Below are 27,500 nucleotides of genomic sequence, written 5' to 3'. Positions count from 1 at the left end.
GTTCTGGCTACTCTTTTAGATTTCATTAGCCAAGAAGCAAAGTTCTGTAGGTCATTCCGAGCAGAGTTCTTCTTCGGATGAGAGTGACGCAGATGAGCCGCCGGTCTCTGTACAGCAGAAGCCTTCAGTACAAAAGGCTGCTGCAGCAAAACAGCGTGTAAGTACATTAAAGAATTATGAACATTCTTTTATTATTAGAAAGTTGGAAACATTTAGTGATTCCTCATTTCGAACTGATTTCTTTCTTATCGCAGAAGAAGACAACTAAAGCAGCACCTGCATCTGCGAGAGGGCCTCAGAAAAAACTAGTCAACAAAGGTCAGCGTGGGAAGGCCGCCCAAAGTTCAACTGCAACAGCGAGTAGCAGCTCATCCTCCGGTAGCAGCAGCAGCAGTAGCAGCTCAAGTTCGAGTAGCAGCAGCACCAGTAGTAGTAGTAGTAGTGACTCTGACAGCGACAGCACCTCAAGTCAGCCTCCCTCACCACAGGTGTGCGCTATTTTTCTTTCTCCTTGTAAGGACATGCAGTAATCCCTCGCTACTTCGCGGATTACATTTGACTATTTCAGTACTTCTCGATTAAAAAATGTTCCTTGAAAAGAATTAACTAAAAAGCTTTAAACAATACATACATGAACATGTATACAATACATTTACAAACATGTGACTTCCTTCTCACAACGAACCCAGTTAATCATAAGTAAGACTATTCAGACCAGATGAAGTCTTAATTAGGCCCGTACTATGTAAGTGAATTTTCTGGTATAAAATATTGGGACTGAAATTTGAATATAAATTCAATACCAATTTGCGTACTTATATAGGAAATAGATACATTTGCGTACTTATATAGGAAATAGATACATTTGCGTACTTATATAGGAAATAGATACATTTGCGTACTTATATAGGAAATAGATACATTTGCGTACTTATATAGGAAATAGATACATTTGCGTACTTATATAGGAAATAGATACATTTGCGTACTTATATAGGAAATAGATACATTTGCGTACTTATATAGGAAATAGATACATTTGCGTACTTATATAGGAAATAGATACAGTATGTTTAAAAAGCAGTTTAAGTGTTTTGGTGTGAAAATTTGTCTCATACGTTTACTTTAAAAGATTAGTTGCCATTTCGTGGATTTTCACTTATCACGGGGGATGCCAGACTCCATTAACTGTGAAAAGTAAGAAAAACCGTAGTCACTTCATTTTGCGTTGCTTCGTAAAGCTACATTGCACGTAGCAATGCAATCACACTCTCACACTATGACAAAGAAACCGATCAAATGTCATCTCAGCACAGGCAACCCTTTTGGACTGGACAGTACTTGGTATTCAAGCAATCACCTATGGTTTTACAATATAGTGAACCTATTGCAGTAAATCCGAACTAGCCCACCTAACCGTCATAACAATACTTTCAACTTGTTTATCCTTCGCTATAACATAGTCGATCTTTTTGCGCTTCCTCTCCTATGTATATTATTTATGATGCCGAAACCTTTCTTGGCTGTATTGATATTTGGCACACAACTATGGCGATGTCATCTATGTGGCTTATGGCTGTAGAAGAGGAAAACTGCTTAATTTGACCAGTCAGATGAGAGTTTTCTGTTAAATGTTTTAGAAGCCTCCGCCAGCAGCACCAGTCAAGAGGTCAGCGAAAACACCAGTGCGAAGAAAAGCTGCAGCCAAGGTATAACTTGGTTATGCTTTTTGTATTCATCTAAATTCTTATTCGTCAAGGCTTGATCAGCTTAACGGAGTCTCTGTGATAAGCTTATATAATTAGGATTAGCAACTTCTGTACGACTAGTGCCAGCTTTATTTAGCTTTACGTAGAATTATTTGGGTATGTCCAATCGGGTTTTGCAGAGCAAAGAAAGGGCTCGGCCAGTGAAAGAAGTCGAGGCACCAGAAGAAGAAGAAGAGGAGGAAGAAGAGTCGTCCATTCCTGGAGAAATAGTCAAGGATCCGTCCTACAGCATGTCTACCGGCTCAGAAATTCTGGCAGGCCTGTGCTCCGACCCGTACAGCTCTGATCTAGTCATAGACGAGCAGGTTACTGAGGAAATGGTGGAAGAAGAGGCTGTAATAGAGGAAACAGTGGAGGAAAATGCAACGGCTGGGTCGCTAATGGATACGGATGACTCGTCTCCTCAGACACAGACTACTAGTGAGACTATAGAACCACAGATGACAGAGCAGGAAGAAAGCGGGCCAGAGGAGGAGTCGAAAATGGAGATAATAAAAGATGAACTGAAGCACGAGGAAGAGGTTACTGCAGGCTCGTTAGCAAACAAGAAGGGGGCATTGGAGCCTAAAACAAAAGGCAAGTTTTGCCTTTCGAGGCTGATGTATATATACATATCTCCTTGCAAGGACAAGGAGTATATATCAGACATTTTCAGTCTAATATCTATAATTCGAACATTTGGAGTCTGATATATATATATATAAATCTCAAAGTTTGATTATTTGTCTGCCTGTCCAGTTTTAGCTATTAAAATCTTGGAATGAAAAGCTCACCACATGCTGGATTTGAACTCATGGAGATTGCAACCACATGTTCCTAACCACGCAATTAACCACTGAGCTACACAGTCCTTAGAACTCTAATGCTCATCATATACCCTTTTCTCGATTGTACATGCTAAATGGCGTATTAATTGATACATTGTGCCCACGCGTTACGATGCCTCTGTTATAAAATATTTTTCGCCCAACTCTATAAAACATGATGCTTTTTATTTAGGTCGCATTTTTTTTCCGCCACACAATATCAACAATAATTTATCTCAAAATTAAATTTTGGCGATTATTGTACAGATTACGACGGAATAACAAAAATGTTGATATGCTATTTTGCCGTTCAGCGTTACCCGTTATGGTAAAAATGGGTTCGCATACAGATAAGCGAGAAAATTTTAGTTACAAGTTTGAAGTTTACTAAAATACATACTAAAACTACCTTTAAGTGTGTGTTTAGCTAAATTCATCTAAGTTAGGTTCAGCGTTTACATTACACGTCTGCCTCGAAGGTAAGAACTCTGCACATAGTACATTGTAATGTTACATTTTCTTGCAGATCGTAATCACTAAATACACTAAAGTTATTGTAGGTAACTATGGTTACTAAGGTTATATATTGTTCTCTTACTATTTTTTGATGATAATTTTGATGATTTTTACCAGGATGTGGTTGCATTACATAATTACTATAGGTTTCTATACCACTTTATACGTCTATACGATATTTTCCCCCTACGAAGCCAACACTAAAACGAACTAAAATCATATAATTGTATACCAAATAATTTTACATTGTTATCATAGCAAAACAGATTATTAGCCTGTTACTATTAGCTCGTTACTATTTAGCCATAACTTGCTAATGATTTCATATTAAACTCATTTACAGTTTTATTTTTCCTTCGAATATACTTCAACAAAAACCTCTTTCATGATATGAACTTTAACAGTTACAGATGTTTAAAAAGTTTGCAAATCCTTTAAAGTTGTTTTATTTTTTCTTTTAATTCATTTGAACTGCACAAAAAATACTTTTAAAGTTTATAAGTTAGAATGGCAAATGATGTATATGTTAAATGAAAATAAATTTTTTTGTCCAAAGACTTTTTGTTTGCCTAAACAAACAAAAAGTATTTGGACAAAAGTTTAGTTGGACAAAGTTTTAGTATATTTATATGTGAAAGAATTGGAGCAATGCCGTCTATTAATAACTGTAATTGCTGCTGAAAGTTGCACTCGGCAAAAATAAATTCACACTCTCCAAGTGGTCTTGCGAGTATCTCCATAGGTTTCTTCATAGTATATCATTGAACCTGTCAATTGCTTGGTGACCTTATACAGATGGAGCATAACGTGCATTAATACTTGTAGAATGTAGCAAATCTCAAAGATGACTTATATAGGCATTTCATCAATGCGACCGAAAGTCTGTTTGCATTTGCTAAACATTGCTCATTTGCTAGACATCGCTCCAACTAGGAATCCAAGATGGTTAATATTAGAGCTATTGAGGAATTTGTTGAAACACTTAAATCTGAGTTTAGTTTTAGTGGCTATAGAGTCTGCAATAACAGCAAGCTATGTCAGATGTTATTTAGTTGGAGAGCGCTATAGAATAGATTTAGTCTGAATGATTTCCAAGTTTCATTCTCAACCCCCCCTATTACCCTAATAAATTATCCTTGATGCTTGCCTTATTTAGTACCGTCCATTTACAGCTCATCGAACCCAGAGCTTGGATGTTACCAAGCATATAAATGATATCATTGAAGCGGTAGCAAGAGGTGACTTCATCGCTAGGCATCTGTCACTCTCACCCCCTACATCTCCGGCCTTTACTAAGGCAAAGGGGAGGAAGCGACAGCTGACCTCTTCCTCATCTGATTCTGCGGCTCCAGCCAGCAAGAAACCAGTCTCTGTTCCATGCCAAGAGATGAGGAGTCCCTCATCTCTGATTGGAGCGTCAGAATCAGCCTCAGTCTATCCTTCTACAGGTAAAATAACATTATCGGTCTTGTTAGCTTGTTGTCATTAAACTGATCTTGATAAACACTAGCTATCAGAAGCCACAAATGTAAACGCATGGCGTTGTCGACTTTTTCATCGACTCTTTGTATCATCTATAGTTTTAACAAGCGGAAATTGTTTCTTTTGTTTAGTGCTCCCTATTGCCTCACTATTCCTGTCAGTCTCACTAGCTGGGGCTGTCAGTCTCACTAGCTGAGGCTGTCAGTCTTACTAGCTGGGGCTGTCAGTCTTACTAGCTGGGGCTGTCAGTCTTACTAGCTGGGGCTGTCAGTCTCACTAGCTGAGGCTGTCAGTCTCACTAGCTGGTGCTGTCAGTCTCACTAGCTGGGGCTGTCAGTCTCACTAGCTGGGACTGTCAGTCTTACTAGCTGAGGCTGTCAGTCTCACTAGCTGGTGCTGTCAGTCTCACTAGCTGGGGCTGTCAGTCTCACTAGCTGGGACTGTCAGTCTTACTAGCTGGGGCTGTCAGTCTCACTAGCTGAGGCTGTCAGTCTCACTAGCTGGGGCTGTCAGTCTCACTAGCTGGGACTGTCAGTCTTACTAGCTGAGGCTGTCAGTCTCACTAGCTGAGGCTGTCAGTCTCACTAGCTGAGGCTCTCAGTCTCACTAGCTGAGGCTGTCAGTCTCACTAGCTGGGGCTGTCAGTCTCACTAGCTGGGGCTGTCAGTCTCACTAGCTGGGGCTGTCAGTCTCACTAGCTGAGGCTGTCAGTCTCACTAGCTAGGGCTGTCAGTCTCACTAGCTAAGGCTGTCAGTCTCACTAGCAGAGATTATCAACTTTATTAGCGCGGCATATCAACAGATAATGACCCGCCATTGAGTGATTTATCCTGTATAATTCTGCTGCTACCTGCTTTCAGTCCAGTGCTGTAGTTTGCTTGCTCCTAAATTTTATTGCTAGTTGTTTGTATTTTAGACGTAGCCAATCACATTACCACATCGTCGCCTCCCCACAACTATCCCGTCCAATCCCAGCCATCCACCAGGCTCATAGAGATGACCACTACTACAGCATCCCACATGAAAGGTAGCCCCACTCCCTTTAGCCCTCCTTCCAGCCCCCTTCCTCCCAGTTCCCTTCCTCCCAGTCCCAAATCTAATGCTATGGTTGTTGTGTCCGAAACACTGCTACCTGCTACCGTCACTGATCTTAACCGTCATGAGTCACGCTCATCCAAACCCAAAGGTATATTCCAGCATCCTTGAGAATATGTTCTGTTCAATGCGCAAGAGAGTCGATTTTTGCTTGTATTTAAAAAATCCCATGCTAGCTAATGGAGCTCATTCCTACCCTGGCTAGTAAGCTTGCATAGCTCTGAATATTGTGGCCACGTGAGTGCTTTAAATGGCTGTTATTAGTTCTGTTTAGGTGGTTCGCTGGCCAACTCATTACTTGTTCTCTATTTATATCAATTACTATTTTTGTCCTAGTTGCTCATTAAAATAGATTTTGGTTTAAAGGAGCCATTTTGTCATTGTGGATTAAGTTTGTGCCTGGTCTGACCTCTATTGGCCGAGGTCAACTCTCATTTAGGTCATCCAATCGGTAAGAGACAGCCAGTTAGAGCTTTTTGTTTCAATTGTTGTGCACAGTTACCGTCGCTCCCAACAATGGTGTGCCAGTGATAGTCGATACAGCTTCCACGGCTAGTTCCACTGCAAGTCATCAGTCACCAGTTAGCAAGGAGATTACTTTGCATCAGCCAAGGCATATTTCTGCAGGCAATAACAAAAAGAGACATCTGAATAACTGCGTTGAACAGGCCAAAGTCAACAACCTCGCTGTTCTTCCTCAGGTATGGTGTTGCCTCAGCGCGTGAAACTTGTCTATGACTAATCAGCTCATGAGTTCAATGTTTATCATGAGAGTGTGCTGCTGTATGTACGATTGCTGCTGTATGTACGATTGCTGCCGTATGTACGATTGCTGCCGTAAGTTCAACATGCATGGCCATAGTAAACCAGTTATATAAAACCTCCTGGTCAGGTTTGACTTTAGTAGATGTTTCCAAGGTAAAGCGAGAGTGGATAACTCTTTATTGCGAGGCTGTCCAACTAATAAAGTACTTTCACAAGCGACTAGCCTGTTTTCTGGTTTGCTCATCAAAATTTAGTTTTGATCACATACAATTTTTTCTACCATCACGCTTGTCAGGCAGCCATTTGTTTAATATTGAATTCATTTTGTGACTAAAAATTTTGTAAACCGGTTTTGTAGCAGCTACGTTATATATTGTTGAGAAGGTAACTCCTAGTATGTCTGCAGGCAACAAACTATTGGTACTTTCTATTCAGTGCATTCATCGGTTACCTGCATACTGCCTTGGTATTTTTCAAGTATGCAAAAATGAGCGTCAAGTTTTCTATGGTTGTACCTGTTTTATTTTTCAATCCGAACCTCATTTTAGTTTAGTTTGATGCAAACATAGAACTTTGTACAATGATACACATTGCTTAATCTAAAGCTGAGAAGCCAGTTTTAATTGGCCATTTTTAAGACGCTAGAGAGAAACTGGTCTTTATATGTAATTCATAAACCTATAGGAATTCAGCACTGCAACTAGATATCTGTATGTATGAGACCTGTCTGATTGCACAAACGTATTAAAACATGTAAGTTACGGAAGCTCAAACTACTCACTCTTATTACAGCTGCCGACTTCAAGCGCTGACAGTGCATTGAATAGTCCAAATAATACACAGCAGGCACGACCGCCTTCATTTACAATGCAACAAACTGCATCCTCAGCAAGCAATACTAGTTTGCCCTCACCACGCTTGTCTAGTAGCTCTACATCTACGTCAGGTGGAAATGGCAGCAATGCAGGCAGCAGGCCTCAAAGTGCCGGAGAGAAGACCTGGGATTTGGCAGTCGACACTCACATTCAAAAATCTCTCAAGGTAATTAATATTTCTGTATTCTCCAAGGAATGCCTAATACTGTTGCGAGTATTTGCTACTAGGTCTGCAGTGACACGAACTAGTTAGGTAAGAACTTATTCTATGTAGTTGAAGAGACAAGCTGAAAAGTTGGCAAGAGAAGGGGAGTACAGCAAAATCTTAGTTACAGTTATCTTGAGTTAAATTGGAGCATATTTTTGAATAAAGGGCGAAGTAATGAACAATATACGCCTACCAGAATTTCCCCAAATATAATTGTTGAAAAAATTAAAATCTGGTAAAAAGTGAAGATTAAATGTAAAATATTAAAAATAGTATATAAACTTAGAGTATATTATATCTAGTATGAGTAAGTTAGATGAAGTATTGCTATTGCAAGAACCTACCATGTATCTTTAAAGTAAAGTGACAGTAAAAAAATATTTTGATTGATTATTACTTTATTAATTTAATAACGTATTAAACTAAAATTATAACTTTGTTAACTAAGTTAGTTTGTTACATTTAGTTTTTTATGTAGTTTTATGTCATGTCATATGTGATTATTAAAGTATTTATCAGTTTTTTGGCCTCGGAACACATCGAACAACGTTCAATGTATTCTTATAAGAATATTTGCTTCAACGCACAAATGTTTTGAGTCTTTGACACGGGAAGAAAATATGGAATTAACTTTGTATGTTGAAGTTTGACCATCATTATCTCATTTTTTCTTTGTAGAAGGAGTTTGCTACAGGCAGTCAGCCACCAGATATGCTCACTAATCCATTGGGTATGTTATTGCTGTCTAGTAATTATCTCTCACTGTATTAGCTGAGTTGTCTTTCTTCAGCTATCATCTGTGGCGGTATAGTCATGACTCTGCCAATGATTTCTTTAACATACAATTTTTTCAACTCGTGAAAAAAATTTCCGGTAAATGTTGGACTCTCCACACTAAGTAGTTTTCAACTCATGAAGCTCGAAGCTTCTCGTAGCATCGCAGGTTTGAAAGTAAAAATGAAGAGGTTGATGATATTTAAAAAAGAAACAAAAAATATAAGAAAAAAACAAAAAAACCTATTTAGGGTAAGTTAGCTAAAACTTTTCATAGCGTAAATTAGACGACGTTATGCTGCATATTTTTTTTATAGTATCTACATTTTCATCTGCACATCAGTAAAGTGCAGTAAGGGAGGTCTCTTTTTATTAACTTTTATTTGATGGAGTTTCAAGTTTAGTTTTTGTGTAGATTCATATGTTTATTTAAATTTATGTATTTATTGAGAAGTTTTGGAACCAATTTAACGAAATACTTTGTATTTTTATAGCCTTATCTGCTGCAACATACAACCATTGTAACATACAAAGCAAATTTTGTACTTGTTGTTTTTACGCAGAAGTTTGGCTGTATTATCTTCGTCTCACTAACTGCTTGATAGCGTATTATGACAAAGCTGTCATCTCTATCATAAACTATATGAGTCCTCTGTCTCGTTTCACTGCATATAGCTCATGTTTTCCTGGCAGCATGTCTTTATGTTCGGGTTCAGCCTGGCAGTATTCTCATCGTAGCAGGCGGCCTGCGTGCTTCTGTCGCATGGATTCGAGCAATCGACAATCTGTCATTGCGTCTGGTCAGCAGGTGTTTTCTATAAAGAAAGTGAACAGTTGTAAGTGTTGTGATAGTCGACGACTTTTTCTATGTCATGAAGCTTATCGTTTAAGAGCGATGCCAAGATCTGCTTTACGTAATGGCATCAGACAGGCTGCTGGCACAACAGGTAACCATTTGTTTCTGGGTTTAGTTATAGGAAGATATGTTGAGGGTTTACAGCTATCTCTTGCTGCAGGTTTAGAGCTGGTTAACTTCTGCCTGTGCTATCAGATACATGATCTGCTATTACAAGCTTATATAGTATGTTAGTGTACGTATAAATATATGCATGTATATATATATATATTTACATACACGTATATAAATATATATATTTATTTTATATATATGTGTGCATATAATGTACGTAAATGTGTATATATATGTCGGTGTATGTATATAATGTATATGTGTATATATTATAGTATTCATTTGGTGTTCAGGTGATGACTCTGTTATAAAATATTGGGGTTGCAGAGCAGCGTTGTTGAAAAGGGAGGGAGTTTTGGCTCATTTGCTGCCTTGATTGGCGATTCCTAGGATAGTTCTTTAATCGGAACTAGATGAATTGCGCGGGTAATAAAAATGCTTTTGCATAGAAAGTGTACTTTCAATTGGCTAAGTTTATTTACCCAATGAATTTGAGTAACTTAAGGTAGTCTAAATCTTTACTATAATAAGAGCCGTGTCCGTCCCTCGCAAGCCAGTGTTAGGAAAAAAGATCGTTAGGAGAAACGATTGCCTTGAAATAGCTGCGGCTAAGAGGGTGTGATATTCTCAGTTGCAACCGACTAACCCAGAGGTTTAATTCGTGGCAGTGAAATCGCTGGTGTAAACATTGAGCTGTATAGAAATTCAGTTGACATTTTTAGGTTGGTAGCGGAGTATCATGAAAACAAGCATATTCTGTATTTGTTGTAAACAGCAACCCCTCAATGTGCTATCGGTAGGCTTTCATGATGAAGTAACTGATATGTCATATGACCTGCTGCCTAGTTGTGACAAGTTGTGCAAATGCTTGAGATGTGTCTGTCACTACCCACTTCCAGCAGTTACTTCATTCTTCATCACTTGTCCATACTTGTCCTTACTTGTCATAATACCTCTGCATCTCGCTCTCCACATTCAGTTTACATTCGTTTAGCAATATATGCATGTATATATATAACTTTACTTTGTTTTAAAATGACACACTCTTGTTTCATCCACTCGTAGATCAAGCCGGCCAACTTGTGCTGAGATCTGTGATGCATTTGTTGCATACCATCTTGCATCGTCTTTCATCATGACTTCCTTGAATTTTGTACACAAATAATGTCTCAACAGTTTCAGTTGGTTGTTCATATTATATCGTTATGCTTATAGTTACTGGTAGGATGGGGATGATGAACCAGCGACAAAGAAGTCCCGTTCGCTCCATTCCTCAATCAATGGTAGGTTTACTAGTATTTACTGAGGTTTTACTAGCCATGATCATTTTTGCTGCCTTTTTGGTGTAATATCTGATCATCTCATATGCTATTTAATGTCTCTATTGTGGATAATATATATACTACGGTGCTGCTGTACTTGGTGCTTCCTCCTTGCAAGTTTAGCCCCCTACAGGAGAAGCATCTTAGAAACAATGCTGTTATAGAGTTGTGCAGGAAGATAACTCTAGATAAAGTTAAATCGGAAGACTTGATAGAAATTCATCAACAGATATGCTCTGTCATGAAACAGGAAGAATCTTTTTGCAACCAAACTTTGTGGTTTAGTGTTCTGTGACAAGTGCCCAGTGACAAGTGCCCGCAAGAGCGCTCGCTAGGCACAAAATGAATTGACAAAAACAATATTATAGTTTACACTTTGTTCTATATTGGAAGCCTCAGTTTCCAAGACTGAGATTGCATTAAACATAAACATGATTAGACAAAGCACTGTAGTTCAACCGCGGTGGTTAGAATGTTATCCGATGCTCGATATTTCGATGATTTAACTGTAGCACTCTCCAGGCACCATGTTACCCAGCAACCATTTACCAATGCACCACGGAATGGCACCAGATGTGATGTACTCCTTCCATCCCGGCGCAGGAGGTGATCACATGACTAGGCCAGCTGGCCACTACCCGGGTTACATGCACACTCCCTGGCCTGCAGGCCTGCACCACCTCATGCAGCCTTACCAGATGCAACATATGGCCCAACAGCAGCATATGGCAGCGGCGGCGCAGCAAGCCGCTGTTCTTGCACAAGTAGGTAGCATACCTTAAAATGTGTTAACGGTAATATTAACTGGTGTTGTAGAGTTTAGGGTATTCTCAAGGCAATGCATACATCCCAGTCTTGGGAGTCGTAGTCTCTCAATATGGTAAGATGAAACAGTGTGACCTTCGCCAAATAATCATGTGATGGCGCAACAACCATCTTCACAAAGAATATACTCGAATGTTAGTTTAGTTATTATTGGAGAATAACCAATCATCATTGGTGCAACTGTTTGAGTATCAAAGATGCACTTTGGCACTCAGCCCATTCTTAATAAAATACCGTTGGTAATAGTGTGTATTGTTTTAATGTTTCGCCTCTAGTTGGTAAGATTTGGTCAAAGTACTCAGGTAATGATATTCCAAAATCAATACGATTTGTCATTACACTCACAACTATAATGCAAAATTAGACTATTTTTGATGCATTGATTCATTTTTATATGTAACAGCGTCTCATGGATGTCGGAGTATGTTACTCAAAATCCGATGAGATTGCCAAAGGTTTTCCATTGCTGTGTATCACCTGTTTCTCTTAATAGCGACTCTATTAATAGTGACTGTACTAGTAGTGACTACTAGTAGTGGCTGTACTAATCGTGACTGTACTAGTAGTGACTGACTTATTAGTAGTGACTGTACTAATAGTGACTGTACTAATAGTGACTGTACTAGTAGTGACTGTACTAGTAGTGACTGTACTAGTAGTGACTGTATTAGTAGTAGCTGTACTAATAGTGACTGGACTAGTAGTGGCTGTACTAGTAGTGACTGTACTAGTAGTCACTACTAGTAGTGGCTGTACTAGTAGTGACTGTACTAGTAGTGACTGTAGGCCTACTAGTAGTGACTGTGCTAATAGTGGCTAGTAACTCCTCATGAGCACAAGTAGATGCATGAGACTCCCGATGAACTATCAGCGTCTCCCCATAAAGCAAGTATGAATAGTATGTGCACAGCATGCTTGATTTTTGTATTGCAGAGTCCCCTGAACAGTCCCCTACCTCATGGACTGCCACCCATGATGCAGCCACCAGTAGCTGCACACCACACAGACGATCGGCGAGCAGCTTCTGCTCAGCAGGTGCCTCCAGTTACTACTCAGCAGCAGGAGTTGTCTGCCACTCCATTCGTGTCATCCGAGGAGCAACTCAGGCGTACAATGAGCAGGTGCCCTGTTGTCTGGCAAGGTTAGAATACATGTTCACTATTATGTAGTAGTGTATATACTATAAGCATGTACCTTGTTCACTATCATGCAGTAAGCTGGGATAAAATGTTTTGTGACTTTTGTCTGCTTATTTTTATTGGTAACGGTGCATTTTAGGTCGGTACAATGCGCATACAATGCATGCGCAACGAACTTACCAGGCACTTGCAACGCACAAACATTGTGGATACAACGCGCATACACTATCATCACAACGCACATACAACAGTCAATAGAAAATAAATAGAATACTTTGTGGATTGTTTTAGACCTGTTTTATTAACAGACTATAAATAGAATATTGAATAATAATATAATATTATTATTATTACTACAATTACTACATCATTCTTACTACACGAGATCAGTAAAAAGCACAGCATCAACCTAGGACTGTATAGAGATGACGGTTTAGCAGTAACAGGATCTACACCCCGCCAAGCCGAAAAACTAAAAAAAGACCTCTGCCTTATATTCAAGAAGCACGGACTAAACATTACAGCCGAAACCAACAAAAAAGTGACACACTTCCTAGACGTCACCTTCGACCTAACAACTGGGAAATACTCACCGTACAACAAACCCAATAACATCCCGTCATACATCCACACTCAATCCAACCACCCACCCTGCATTATAAAGCAGCTACCTCAAGCAATCAACCACCGACTATCAGCAATCTCATCCGATGCTAATGAGTTCAACCGAGCAGCACCACCGTACCAGCAGGCATTGACAACAAGCGGATATACACACCAGCTGAAATTCACACCCCATGAGACCACTACACCAACTAAACAACACAGGCGACGAAGAAAAATCACATGGTTCAACCCACCATATAGCAGAAACGTGGCAAATAACATCGGTCAGACATTCATCAAAATATTAAATAAATCTTTTCCGAGCAATCACCCTCTAAGAAAGCTATTTAATAGAAACAACACAAAGATTGGCTACAGCTGCATGCCTAACATCAAACAAACCATCAACAATCACAATAAGAAGCTTTTGAACAACGCCTCGACGCACCCAGCAAACAACAAAACATGCAACTGTCGCGCACCAAATGAATGCCCTCTCGAAGGAAACTGTCTTAGCAAGTCACTCATTTACCAAGCTGTAGTCACCGCAGACGACGGTAGCAAACCTACAGAAAGTTATATTGGCCTCACAGAAAATAGCTTTAAGACACGATTCAGCGGCCACATATCATCTTTCAGGCACCAGGACAAGCAATCTGCCACAGAGCTTAGTAACTACATCTGGCAGCTAAAAGGCCTGAACACACCGTATACAATTAAATGGAAAATTGTTCAACACGCAAGGCCATACGACCCAGCCACCAAGCGTTGTAACCTGTGCATATCAGAAAAGTACATCATCCTCACAAAACCAGAAATGAGCTCACTCAACAAGCGTAATGAGCTAGCTTCCACATGCCGACATTCTACTAAATACACACTATGAAATGCAATTACATAGCTATCAGTCGTTATAGTAATTACACCTCTCTTACATATATAACTCAGTTGGACCAAAACAATTTTATCTGACGATTGTCTGCGTAACAGACATGAAACTAATAGTAATGAAGTTGTTTTTTATCTAAGGTTTTACATGAATAAATTTTATATTTAAGCTCTGATCACTCATTGAGCACTATTTGGCAGCTTTAACACACTACATTGGAGTAATATTACTACTACTATTATTATTACACATTAATATTAGTAATAATATTACTGTGTTAACAGTGTCACGTTGTGGCGCATGCGTTGTTAATTACTTGTGTCGGCGTTGTATCCACAATATTTGTGCGTTGCGCATGCCTTGTATGTCCGTTGCGCATGCATTGTATGCGCGTTGTACCGACCTAAGATGCACCGTTACCACTTTTTCATGTGTGCGTTTTAGGTTAGGATATCTTAAGAATCACTAGCTTGTATTTCAAGTGTACCACAATATCTTAGTACGAATTATGCCGTATTTCCAAGAAACCTTGCAGTCACAGGTGTGCTGTTGTAGATAACCATATCGTGAGACTTTTTGAAATCTAGCTGAGCTAGTTTGAAAATAGCAGAGCAATCTGTAATACATTTTGTGTGAGTTTGAAATCATCTTAAATTTTCCTGCAAGCAAATGAAACCCTAACCAACCTAGTAAGCTGTTGCCTATCGATAATTACTGTGATGACATCACAAAGCAAGGTTCCAATACACATTAAGTCCTGCACTTGCACAATGATATGACAACTCCAATAGTTAGGGCATAAAGGAAAGAGAGCTTCTCACAGCTGAAGATGGAAAAATATTACGATTATCTGCCTTAGGCACTCTGGCTCTGAAAACTGACACTGCAGGAGTTGAGATGTTCTTCTTGTGTGGCAATCAGTCGCTGCCAGAGCTAGCATTACCTGCGGAAGAGGGTGGACTCTGCCTCCTCAGAATTGCTCAGAGGATGAAACTTGAAAAACAGCAGCTTGATGGAGTAGATGGAAAAATGAAGGTAGTGTACTCACTGTTACCAAATGTGATTAAGTAACTGGTCATTGTCGACTGTGTAGTGCTTCAAGGATGGTTGTCGTCTCTGCATGTTTGATCCCGCAATTGTGTTAACTATATTAATAATGCATGACTACTACATGTCCATTGGTAATCTCGACGGATATCTTTTCCAAGTCTGGCATCTCACATGAACGAAGCAGCATAATTTGGTGAAAGAGGATTGGTTAGATGTTGAGAGAATCATATTTTTGTTTATATCATACAGTTGAATGAGGACTTTTCTCTGCTACTCGCTCTGCCATCCGCTGACGGTAAACTTCTTGACACCCATCAAACTTCCTGCCTTCAAGCTGGTTTTATCGACTACTTGAGGGAGAAGGGTGCAGCTGGCATCATTAACGTGCCAAAGCCTGGAGGCCATGAGGTAAAGATGACGGAGGGACAAGAAATGTTTGTCATTACGTAAAATGCATTCCTTTTCTACATGGGCTAATGATATTGTGCTGATGTTAACACTCGTCTATTGTGCTATATTGAGTGTCTATCCGAGTGCCACTGTCCGAGTATTTCTGTCTAAGTATCTCTGTCCGAGTGTTTATCCAAGCGTCTCTAATCCATGTGTCTCTAATCCGAGTGTCTCTAATCCGAGTGTCTCTAATCCGAGTGTCTCTAATCCGAGTGTCTCTCATCCGTGTGTCTCTAATCCGTGTGTCTCTAATCCGTGTGTCTCTAATTCGAGTGTCTCTAATCCGAGTGTCTCTAATCCGAGTGTCTCTAATCCGAGTGTCTCTGTCCGAGTGTCTCTGTCCGAGTGTCTCTGTCCGAGTGTCTCTGTCCGAGTGTCTCTGTCCGAGTGTCTTTGTCCGAGTGTCTCTAATCCGAGTGTCTCTAATCCGAGTGTCTCTAATCCGTGTGTCTCTAATCCGTGTGTCTTTAATCCGCGTGTCTCTAATCCGCGTGTCTCTAATCCGCGTGTCTCTGTCCGAGTGTCTCTAATACGAGTGACTATCCCACTGTCTCTGTCCGAGTACCTATGTCCGAGTGTCTCTGTTCGAGTACCTATGTCCGAGTGTCTCTAATCCGAGCGTCTCTAATCCGAGCGTCTCTAATCCGAGCGTCTCTAATCCGAGCGTCTCTAATCCGAGCGTCTCTAATCCGATTGTCTCTAATCTGAGTATCTCTAATCCGTGTATCTCTAATCCGTGTATCTCTATCCTAGTATTTTTGTCCGAGTGTCTCTAATCCGAGTGTCTCAGTCCGAGTATCTCTATCCGAGTATCTCTGTCCGAGTATCTCTATGACAGCACTACTTTACTAATGTCTATCAAACTTAGCTCGCGTGATAACGTCTAGTTCTAGTGCAATGACAGACATACCTAGTCTTAGTAGAGGCTATAAAAAGAAGAGTGGCCTGAGAAATTTATAAACTTTAAACAGTCCTTTTTCGTTGGCTTTTCGTTTTCTGGTTTATTTCAAAATCAATTCTAGATTTGCCTCCCTTTGCGCGTGCTATATGCTAGTGCGCTACGCATTTTATCTGCTGTCTACATAATACCTTATGAAATAGTTTATGTAAGCATGAAGAACAACAAGTTGCAGTAGCTGTTTTTATGTTTTTAGTAAAGTTAAAACATTGAGGTTTGTAATAAAAATAGTAGATTATGTTAAATAAAAACTACATCAAGTATTTTAGAGTGGTAAATTTTGCTGACGTAAAAGAATTACAAAAAAGATGAATATGGCGCATAGTTGACTTAATTCTTTAACATTGAAACCAGGTTTAATTGCAATTATACTGACATCTGGATTTGTGTCATTTGTGCCTTAGGTCTATATAAAATAAGGTTCTACAAAGACTAGAATATAAGAATGACAAGATAATAATGCATCATCATAGAATAGAGACGTCAGCTGGCTCAGTTCGTAGTTGGATACAATCAACTTTTTTTAACCTAATTCTTGTGCGTGAGGCAAACAAACATTTCATAAGGTAGCAACTCTAGATTCAAATTAAATTTTATAACAAAATGTTTATCCCATGATCGTTTTTACAAAATATACAAACATTCCTGCTGTCACACATCTATTAACATGTTAGCATGCAAACATGTTAAAACGTAAATATCATTTTGGTTTTGCTAAACTTGTCAGGATTACTGCTTTATTGTTAAAATTATCTAAGGATTTGATTACTTCGCTATGTGGTGAGGCCTTTTGAGGTGTACGGTACACTACGTATGACCCTGGTATTTAGATGGGCCTCTCTCCATATTAATGAGATTATTGAGATCTCTGATACACTTATTTATTACCCTAGTATTCATATGGGTCTCTATGTTAAGGCTTTGTTAGGTGTATGATACACTATTTATGACCATAACATTCAGATAGGTCTCTCTATGTTAATGTCACCTTAACTCGTCGTTGTACTCTTTTTTAGCCGGCCTATGTTGTACACGTATTTCATCCGTGCGACTTTTCTATGAAAAAGATTGAAGAGCTGAAGCCTGATATGACTCGGACAGTCCAAGACTTTCCACATCTTATAATAATCATAGCCACGGTTTGAACTACTCTTCTAGCCATTAACTAACGATCAATTTGGCTATAGAAATGTGACCTTGAGAGGTCACGCGCAACGTTTCACTACCAGTATTACAAAGTTCACACAAGTAGTAACTTTATCTAAGAAATTAATCACGCTAGCAATCTAGCTTAACAAATGCAAAGGTTTTGTTTCTTGTTCCGGTGATTTTTGTATAGGATATTGAATGTTAGATGACTCTCCTCAGTTTATAGTAGCGAGTTTGGTGGAAATTCTTTTTGCGAGGTGTTCAGTCCTCTTGTTATCTACACGTTCTGTACATTTATTAGTCTGTGCCAATTTAGCGGTTTGGCAAATGAACTCTCAGGTATTTCGACTAACAACTACAGGCGTATGTATGACTACTCTGTCCGCCTATCATTTACTGATCTCATGTGTATTGTTGATACGGAAGACGACTGCTCACCCGCAGGCGTTCGTTGTGGTTTCATATACCATAATTTTCTTTCTTCTCACTGCTCAAGTATTACTAGATTATTTTTGTACGTTTTGCCAGGAATATCTTTAGCCTCATCTAGGAAAGCTTTATTCCTATAATAAATTTTTTTTCTCCTGTGTACAAAGTGTGGCTATGGTCAGCTAGAGAGACTGGACGTAGTTTAGTCATTGCTATAGCACCGTTGTAAATTGATATTTTGCTATGTGTAAATAATGTGTAAAGAACCGGCTCCTCAGTTCACTTTCTGTCGCCTCCATTTCTCTCTCAATAAAACAATGAAACTTTACATTACGGTTCTTTTTTGTGTTCTATCTATTCCTATCTTCGTGTCCTGCCTGATTGTTCTATAAAGGTAATGGTATTAAGGCATAGTGCTCACGAAAAGTATCAAATATATTTTATGTTCATTTGTTCGCCATTATGGCACACGTTGTTTTTGTTCAGCTAAAAAAAGCCACTACAGATGTGTAAAAGGAATGTAGAATTATGTATTTCAAGCCTTTTGTTCGACAGTAGTTTGGTTGTTGTTGTTCCTCAGTTGATTTAAACGGCTTCTAGTAATCAAGCAGATCTATATTGATCACTATTTACTGACTGTTCAAATCTCCTTTAGCTACCTTGCCTTCATTACTTGAATTATGGATCTGCAATGTTATTATGTGTTACAATTTACATGTGAGTGTAACTTTATATCATTTTCTCCAGTAGATTTTACAATTGTGGGTGCATGAGATATGATGGAGGAGTTAAATTTGAAGTCGAGGAAATTGAAACATCAAATACCAGCAGTGAGGAAGCTTTATGTTAGTACTGCAACGAATAAACTAGGGAGTCGAGTATTTGGAGACCGAGGCGTTTTACCTAGTGCTATTACTCTGAACTAGCATGGTGATTAATTACACGCTTCTAATTTTTCATTCAAACACATTTCCGAAAGAGAAAGTCTGAATCTTGGAGCCATTGTGAGATTCGGCAGACATTTGAAGGCTACCATACATAATTCAATATAATTGATTTAAAGTAAGCTTCAAAGTGAAGTATAATTAAAATATTAAAGTCAATGAAGTATAATTCATAAACTGATAAAATACCGGATTATATTTAGCATATAAAATGGTACATACTTAGATATTTATGCAATCGCATCCATCCAGTGACTAGCTGAACATCAGGCACCAGACAACAAACGGTGCTAGAAAAACAATGAACAAAAATGTGTTACATGAAAATAGGAATGACAACAACAGCCATTCAAAAACATCACATTAAATTGTCACTGCTAACTGGAAGGTAGTATGCTTCATTGGCAAGATACTAGTATAATTAAATTGAGTTAACTTGTCAGTGTCCAAATCACAACTGACACCAGCATACCTTTCAATGTTTTAGAAAATTCTATTGGATATCTCTTTATGGCAAGCAAAATGATTTCATCCCCAGATTGTGATTAGACCATCATATGGGGCTAAAAAAATTAAGTCTCCAAAGCAAAATCAACAAAAATAAATGCATGGATATGCTAAAAGCAAAACCATGTCATCAAATTTAGGGTTCAATAATTTCTTGAATAAAATACACTATTTATTTAAGATAAATTATTAAAAAAATATAATTATTGCATTCCATTTATAAGATATCGTAAGATATGTTGCAATGGGAAAATTGATCAGGAGTCAACCAGCCATGGACTATCAAGAGAGGATGTGCCACCCATCAAGTCGCCCTCATTACGACCAATCGGTTTCGACCTGAACAGGAAACCAGCTGATTCATTCATCAAAACCTCACCATCTTGTCTGAAATGGAAACGATGGGCATCTGAATGGAGAGAATGAAGCACCCAATGAACTTAAATGTTTGCTTGATACAAAATTCACATTACAGTTATTTGATATCAAAAGATTCACCATGTCTTACTCTGTTGTGTTGTAAGTGCCAAATGTGTGGAAATGTGATTACCAGCTCTTAAAAGCTAAAAAACGAAAAGTTAATCGCAGCCACACGAGACCGCCGTAGTTTGGATTCTCTTTCCAAAACGGCTCAAATGTGACGTAGTTGTGGTAGATGGTTTCTGTTTACACTTTTATGCAACCTTATTCGTCAAAATATTTTCACAAATATACTTCACGCATTCAATAAAACTATGTCTATTGTTCTTAAGTGTCTGTTTTATCGTCATTGTAATGCTGTCACTTTTAGCACCGATATCTTATAACTTACCGTAAAAATTCGTTTAATTTTTTCACCTTAGCTCAAAAGAGTAAGTACATATCATTGTCTGATAATCATGACAAGCCTGTTGGTCACCTGTGATAATCAAAAAGTGCTGCAGAAATTATTTGCGAAGTATTGGGTCACATGATCAGATTACGACTTGCCGATTAGACCAAGGCAAAACAAAACTGTAAAGTAGCGAGCATCTATATTTGATATGGGGTCTTCGGTAAAACCCGAAGTGTTTGTCATAAACTAGTGCTACGATAAGTTTTATATTGAGCTTTTTATTGGCCTTTCAATTCACGTGAGAACATCACGTGACAAGACGATAACCAAACTGTAATGACCCTGTCAGAGAAATAAACAGATTCCAATCTACGGCGGCTTTTCGTTTTTGAGCTTTTAGGAGCTTGTAATCACATTTCCACATATTTGGCGCCTACAACACAACAGAGTAAGACATGGTGAATCTTTTGATACCAAATAACTGTAATGTGAGTTTTGTTGCAAGTCAACCTTTAACAAATAATTAGTGTCAAAATATTTAAAAATCAAAAACCAAATGAGAGTGTTAAGGTCAGTTTTTGTATCAGCGCAAATAATACTGACCAACTCTCTCTAAGACAAGTGTAAAAACTTGCGTTAGCTACATGTACATTCACATATTTATGTGTAACTTTGACTCAATAAGGTGCTGGTATTTACACTAAGTATGCTCCAAATAAGGTAGTAGTACTCACATGATATATGATCTAAATAAGGTAGTAGTACTCACATGGTATATGCTCCCAATAAGGTAGTAGTACTCGCATGATATATGATCCAAATAAGGTAGTAGTACTCATGTGGTATATGCTCCATATAATTATGGTAGTAGTACTCACATGATATATGCTCCAAATAAGGTAGTAGTACTCGCATGATATATGATCCAAATAAGGTAGTAGTACTCATGTGGTATATGCTCCAAATAAGGTAGTAGTACTCACATGATATATGCTCCAAATAAGGTAGTAGTACTCACATGATATATGCTCCAAATAAGGTAGTAGTACTCGCATGATATATGATCTAAATAAGGTAGTAGTACTCACATGATATATGCTCCAAATAAGGTAGTAGTACTCACGCGATATATGCTCCAAATATCCCAAGTTCACTGACAACATTTGTAATAGAAGGACGATTGCCACTTGATACCATGTAGTTCTCATTAGTCGGCGGAAAAATCTTGTCCATTAAGGTGTAGGCAGATAACATCTCTAACTTCTCTGAATTCACCTTATCCACTATCTCAGTGTCATACACATTATTTCCTTAAACAGAGCATGCACATGCAGTACACAATCAAGGCAAGCCTGGACAAATGCATACATATTAATCGAACGTACTCACCACCTCCATCTCGTTGAGGCTTCATAACAAAATTTTCAAACTGCTCTCTTGCTAAGGCCACAGTCTCTTGGCCACCCTCTTCCTAAACAGAGGAGCCACTATATACCAGAGGATACACAAAGTTGTGCAACTTTTATTTTTTTGACTATACATTCCAAATTATCAGGAAAGAAATCAGAGCTCACTTCAGGCTTATTAATCAAACAAAGCACAACATTGAACTAGTCAGCGGAAAGATCAATTTCTGTACCTTGTTAAAGGAATGAAAGCCAACAAAAGTTTCCCGTAATGCTTGACAGGATTCTGTATCGAACCACCTCTCAAGAACCCCAGGCTTGGTTAACACCTGCTGCACTCGTTTGCTACCTGCAAGGTGGTAGCCTAGACTAGGACATTTGATAGCTGCTGACCGTTCTATGTCGTATCTCATCTGCCACGCCTGTTGGTGAGTCCAAAACACCACAAATCCAAAACCGTCAAAAATCACAATGGGCAAAATATTGGAAAATGTGAATTAAGCTCTTTCGACTGCAGAATTCAGTCAGTTTTGAAGAAATGGAAGACAGCAATAAACACCATGCAGAGCGTTATTAAAGTTGTATTCCTTGTAGTTCTCCGTGTCCTATCTGGCTTAAACTATTGGTAGTTAGCAAAGAGGATTCCCTATATCTCACATGTAAAAGAGAATAAAGGCAGCAGTCAACTTTTTCAACCGATTAACTGTGACGGCAACAGCCGATCTAATCATCATAGAAGTCAGTCAATTTTGCACTCTGGTAACCTTTTATGATCAAACACAGCCGGCTTACACTTTTTCATACTCAAGGTTTAGGCTAGTTATTGAATAGATAATGCCACAAGCATCAAGTCAACAGCTAGCTTTAGTAGCTTCACATGAAAAGCGTATTATGAGACGTACAAGTCATTGCTACTATAGCAAAGTAAATAAATACAAACCATTTCATTAGGATAATGTTTAGGAGTATATCCTGCTCGGAAGTATACGAGGGCCACTTCTCGGCCATTACTGAAATCAATCAATGACTAATAAGACATTAAATTCAAGAAAACATGGTTGTATATAGGATTAAGAAGAAAATGAAGCGCCTTACGTCTTAGCAGCAAAAAATTAATAACTTTAGGGATACATGTATGTGTTTTCGATGTATACTATCAACAATTGGGTTATAAACTACCAAATTAGAGTTGTCCTCTCCTACTTCTAAATCCTAAAAGAATTTCTTACAAGTTTCAAATTTAAGAAAAATCTTTAAGCAATGTGAAGCAGACGTTCTTGAGATAATACAGCTAGTAGCTACACTTTAATGTGTAATGACAGTTACAACCTATGACCAGGTCGATCACCAGCTGCCTCATAATCATAGACCACATAAATTCTAGCAAATTTGAACCCTGTTCACTCATGAACATAAAATTGATAAGCCTGCTCATAAACAAATAGATCATAGACGAACAAATAAAAATCAATAAACAAAAATGCTATACTTTTACCTAAGTGATTGTCAGATGCGACACTCAAAACTGTATTACTATTTGATAATGATAATCTATGTATAAATCTCAGGGTTTGTCTTTTGTTTGTTTTTCATCTGTCTGTTTGTGTAATCAGTTTTAATAACAGAGTTTTAAGAACAAAAAATCTCTCGTGCACTGGATTTGAACCTGGAATCTGCGGTTCTACAGACAGGCATTTATCTAATACACTAAGCTGTCCAACTGGCTATACTATGGAATAAAGTGTGCACATACTCATTACGCATGCCAATTGTTCATGGCTTCACGTTTAACACTTCAGCAAGCATTATGCTAGAATTGTTAGCCTGAAGAAAAATGCTAAAACTCACATGCTAAGCAAAACTATTGCAATCAGTATAGAGCTGTAGTTGGCACTGCAGCCGGTAAAGTATGAATTACACAAAAATAAACAAAAATCCTCATTTAAAGAGTAGAACAGTAGATAGTAATATGTTGATTATAAGTAAATTTTCTGTGCAACATTTTTTTATTACTCATGCAATGTCAGGCATTCACCTAGTGTGAAAATATGGTCCAAAAGCTAAATGGAAACCCTAAACAAAAGGGGACTGAGCTAAGCCAATCATAAAAGCATGTGAGCTTGTGCATAATCACCATCTGACATGTGAAGATCTTTGATCAGAAGATAATTTCACCAAATCTAATATTTCAACATACAGTTGATAAAAAGTGATAAAATATAGAGACACTTACATGAAAAGCTTCTTGTTAGCATCAACTTTAAGATTTTGTGGGCTCAAAGTGCCAATCGGCACCCTCTTCACAGTAATTCTCTTGTTGAGGTTGTGGATGTCATACTGAAGAGATCTTTGGTCTGCAAAGTTGAACTCTTTTGATCCGACAGTGAGAATAACAATCACAGACCTATAAAATATAAGTATACAATAACATGTAATTGTATGCTGAGAAAGCTACTTGAGAAATTTAGGACAGCTACTTGTTTTAAGATGTCTGATCAGCACTGCCTATACTCACAGAGGATTGGAGTAGAGTTCCCAGCTTTTAACCATAGCCTTAGCAAGTAAACCCGTCGCACCATTCTCAGGTATGGCTCCGTCATCCAAACCCATAAGTGTTCCTGTCACATACCTACCAACAAGGAACAGACATGCTCAGACATGAAGCTTCTCATACATTTTATTGCAAAGATGCGCAATAGTTAAAATTCTGCCAATCAAATCGTAAGACAATTAAAATAGCAAAATAAATTACATTTGGGACAGACCATATCAATCAGTTAAATTCAAAATGCCTAATGTAAGGCAAGGTAGTGTCACTTGGTATCCACCGTCAGAATTGACATACTAACCTATGCCACTGAGTGGCAGCCCTGTTCACACCTGAGGCAGCGGCAGCGATAGTGTTGAGCTCTACCTGCTTTATTGTTTCTCTGTTATGTTGACACAAGTAATCGGATCGATTCAGTGCCAGATAAACAACCTGAAATGTGTTACAGACAAACACTAAACAAAGAACCACTTAGTCCGCATAGATACATGGATTAACGGTTCAAGCTCTAAGAGTAACACAAGGTCCTAGAATTCTTGTGCAGTGCCTCAAGGGAGAAAGGTAACGACATGGAAGATAGACATACTCTCATAACAATATAGAGATATCTAGCTGTTCACCCACTGGCAAGTTATTATCATCTAGGAGTCTTTGGTACAATCCCGCCATTCTGTTCATAAACTCATCATGAGACCTCAAACTACAAGCAAGATAGGACATATCGACATGAATCATACGATAGATATCTCACAGAAACATTGTCAATCATAGAAATCCACACGTTCGTACAGTAGACACTCCTACAGCGTAAAGAATCAGTTCCAAAAACGTCTACGCGATAGTGGCTTTACGTAATATGAAAAGTAATATGCGTGTAAATTAGCTAATCTAGAGCAAGGTTGTCCCAAACTTGCCCCTTTTCCCCTTCAAATAGAAAAAACTAAACTTACTTTTTAATTTAATGACTGTACAGTAACTGTGATATTAATAATTGTATGGGCAATGTTTCTCTTTTTTTTATCGCTTTCACTTCTTTTAGGGTTTATGATTATGTTAATTTTACGTTAAATTAATTAAGGTGCACACCATCGATGCCAATTTTTTCCCTTTTTGTCTGGGAAACAATGTCTATGATGGAAAGAAAAAATTTAAAATATTGTACATGTCTATAGTAAAGTAAAACAAAAAATATATTTACTATCGTAAAAGTGGTGTCTGTCTGTCCATCCATTTTTTCAAAGCCAGGGTTAGAGGTCAGGATAAAAGATTGATTGCAACGAGACTCAAATCAAGACATTCATATTGATAGACCGACACTCTAACACTTGCACCAATTAACTGCCTTAAATTATTTCAGAATAATTGTGCACCTACTTATTCTCTTTGCTTTATTAGCATGCCTGATAGTCTCTCATGGCACACTAGACTGCTAGGATATTAGTATACAACCCTGAACGTCGTTTTCTCGCCCATGCAGCAAGTGAGAGAAAACAATATTTTCAAAGCTAAGTATGGTACTCTTGTTATTCAAATCAAATTTGAGAACTTGCACCAATTTGACGTTTCATTTATATGGAATTTGTTATGTAATACGAAGCAAAAGCTTTACATAAGATTTTTACGTTTAGTGGAATTTATGTGATAGGTTTACGATATAGGAGCGAGCGTCTATTGTACTCATTTACAAGGGAAGGGAATGCTTATAATAACAGGTTATCTAAATGGGACAGGTGACAATGTGACAGGCGTCAATATGTGACAGGCTATTTAAATGTGACAGGCTATTTAAATGTGACAAGCTATCTAAATGTGACAGGCTATCTAAATGTGACAGGCTATCTAAATGTGACAGGCTATTTTAATGTGACAAGCCATCTAAATGTGACAGACGTCACAATGTGACAGGCTTCAAAATGTGACGGGCGTCACAATGTGACAGGCGTCACAATCAGTAGATAAACTAAACTTGTTTGTACAAGGAATTCATAGGCTAAAGTTGATGCTGAACTTCACCTCTGTATGGTAGATATCAGAAACTCTCTATCTGTAGCAACTAGATGATAGAGTTTATTGAACAAAGGCTGTACCGCCAATGCACGCTCATAAGCTACCCTCGAGAAGGTTGTTGGAACTAAGGATGTGCTGCTGGCATGTCCTTTATGAGGCTCCCGCTCTGGATCTGTATGTATCTTCATTTGGTTGCCTACAGAAAACACCTGAAGTGATAACTTGGTTTATTTAGACCAGCCAACTCATATGATGGAGTCAGCATTGTATCATGAATTTTATCCACCATTACCTGTACACTGTCTGTAATAAAGTCAAATGATACATTTCAACAAATAGGCTTACTGGTGTGCAATATTTCAACGCTATTATCTTAGTACAAAATTTTAACAACCATATAACCAGCTGATACTGTCTCTACTCCAGTATACAGTATACCATTTCGAGTATAGATGACCTTCTATGCTCTTACCATGGTACAAAGAGAAATCCCAGAATTCATGAAGAAGCTCATCAAAATCCTCTTCATCAAGCTTCTTTGCCAGGTCAATGGGTGACATTTCAACGGGATCAGCCATTCTTCAGCTTTGAGCTACTAAAAGCATGTATTTACTGGCTTCAACTTTTGATCGCGAGCAATCTATATCCTATAATACACCTAGAGTACACAATGACTCATCCATAAAGCAAACTCGGGCCTAAGCGTATTGCCACTGCAGAGTCTATCCATGCAAAAGTCATCTGCCACTATGTAACGTAATGTATATGGTTCCTACATAAAAAGATGATTTATATTTAGATTCTTGTAACCCATAAAGTCTTATAACCTTATAAACCTTCACTTATAGTTTCGTTACCACATAAATCCGTCACTACATAATAAACGTCAAGAGTAAATCTAGCAGGTGTGTAACTACCAGTGACCTTAACAGCGATGAATTGTGTATAGTTTGCAATAGTCTTACCTTTCGTTTGCGCTAACTGTATCTTTGTTAGACGAGGTTGATTCTTAAAACTGCATATATTATATAGTACGAAATCTGCAGAGCAGATATCCGTTACGCTATTTATTACCATAGGTTAGCTAAAGGTCACGATTGAAAAGGTCAAGGATATAATGTGGTTCCGAATTTTGGCGACGACTCGCTAAGACTGCCTCAGAGTTGTAATTTAGAGTTACTCATTATACAACGCACC

General features: G+C 38.3%; 2 protein-coding genes across 6 annotated transcripts in view; one reads left to right on the top strand and one right to left on the bottom strand.

Annotated features, from left to right (window-relative positions):
* Positions 1-18,407, top strand: part of LOC137404609 (daf-12-interacting protein 1-like) — a 42,063-nt gene extending 23,656 nt beyond the window's left edge. For 3 of the 4 annotated variants that reach the window (XM_068090832.1, XM_068090831.1, XM_068090830.1), the window contains exons 24-38: positions 20-157; positions 255-488; positions 1,641-1,709; positions 1,889-2,345; positions 4,264-4,539; positions 5,490-5,759; positions 6,167-6,369; positions 7,226-7,474; positions 8,195-8,246; positions 10,476-10,543; positions 11,095-11,346; positions 12,341-12,548; positions 14,901-15,076; positions 15,341-15,499; positions 17,516-18,407. In XM_068090832.1, the coding sequence (XP_067946933.1) occupies positions 20-157; positions 255-488; positions 1,641-1,709; positions 1,889-2,345; positions 4,264-4,539; positions 5,490-5,759; positions 6,167-6,369; positions 7,226-7,474; positions 8,195-8,246; positions 10,476-10,543; positions 11,095-11,346; positions 12,341-12,548; positions 14,901-15,076; positions 15,341-15,499; positions 17,516-17,644 (2,940 nt within the window). In that variant the 3' untranslated portion in view covers positions 17,645-18,407. The remainder of the gene's footprint in view (positions 1-19; positions 158-254; positions 489-1,640; positions 1,710-1,888; positions 2,346-4,263; positions 4,540-5,489; positions 5,760-6,166; positions 6,370-7,225; positions 7,475-8,194; positions 8,247-10,475; positions 10,544-11,094; positions 11,347-12,340; positions 12,549-14,900; positions 15,077-15,340; positions 15,500-17,515) is intronic. The other variant, XM_068090833.1, reaches the window with a different exon arrangement.
* A 733-nt stretch (positions 18,408-19,140) lies between these two features.
* Positions 19,141-27,404, bottom strand: LOC137403959 (glutathione synthetase-like). Of its 2 annotated transcripts, none has more exons than XM_068090096.1 (12): positions 27,269-27,404; positions 26,776-26,895; positions 26,310-26,499; positions 24,921-24,996; positions 24,598-24,728; positions 24,264-24,377; positions 23,982-24,152; positions 22,689-22,758; positions 21,982-22,170; positions 21,732-21,813; positions 21,466-21,652; positions 19,141-19,915 (listed from the first exon to the last, which is right to left on the bottom strand). In XM_068090096.1, exons 2-12 carry the CDS (start codon positions 26,879-26,881, stop codon positions 19,786-19,788), a joined length of 1,446 nt encoding a protein of 481 aa, XP_067946197.1. In that variant the 5' UTR covers positions 26,882-26,895; positions 27,269-27,404; the 3' UTR covers positions 19,141-19,785. The 2 variants fall into 2 exon arrangements, with proteins under 2 accessions (XP_067946197.1, XP_067946195.1); XM_068090094.1 differs by having other exon boundaries at positions 26,776-26,898; positions 27,269-27,372.
* Positions 27,405-27,500: the final 96 nt, after the last annotated feature.

Source organism: Watersipora subatra, chromosome 9, assembly GCF_963576615.1.
Source record: "Watersipora subatra chromosome 9, tzWatSuba1.1, whole genome shotgun sequence".
Lineage (NCBI taxonomy): Eukaryota > Metazoa > Bryozoa > Gymnolaemata > Cheilostomatida > Watersiporidae > Watersipora > Watersipora subatra.
Note: the sequence above shows the minus strand (reverse complement) of the source record. Positions and strands in the feature narration are given on the sequence as shown.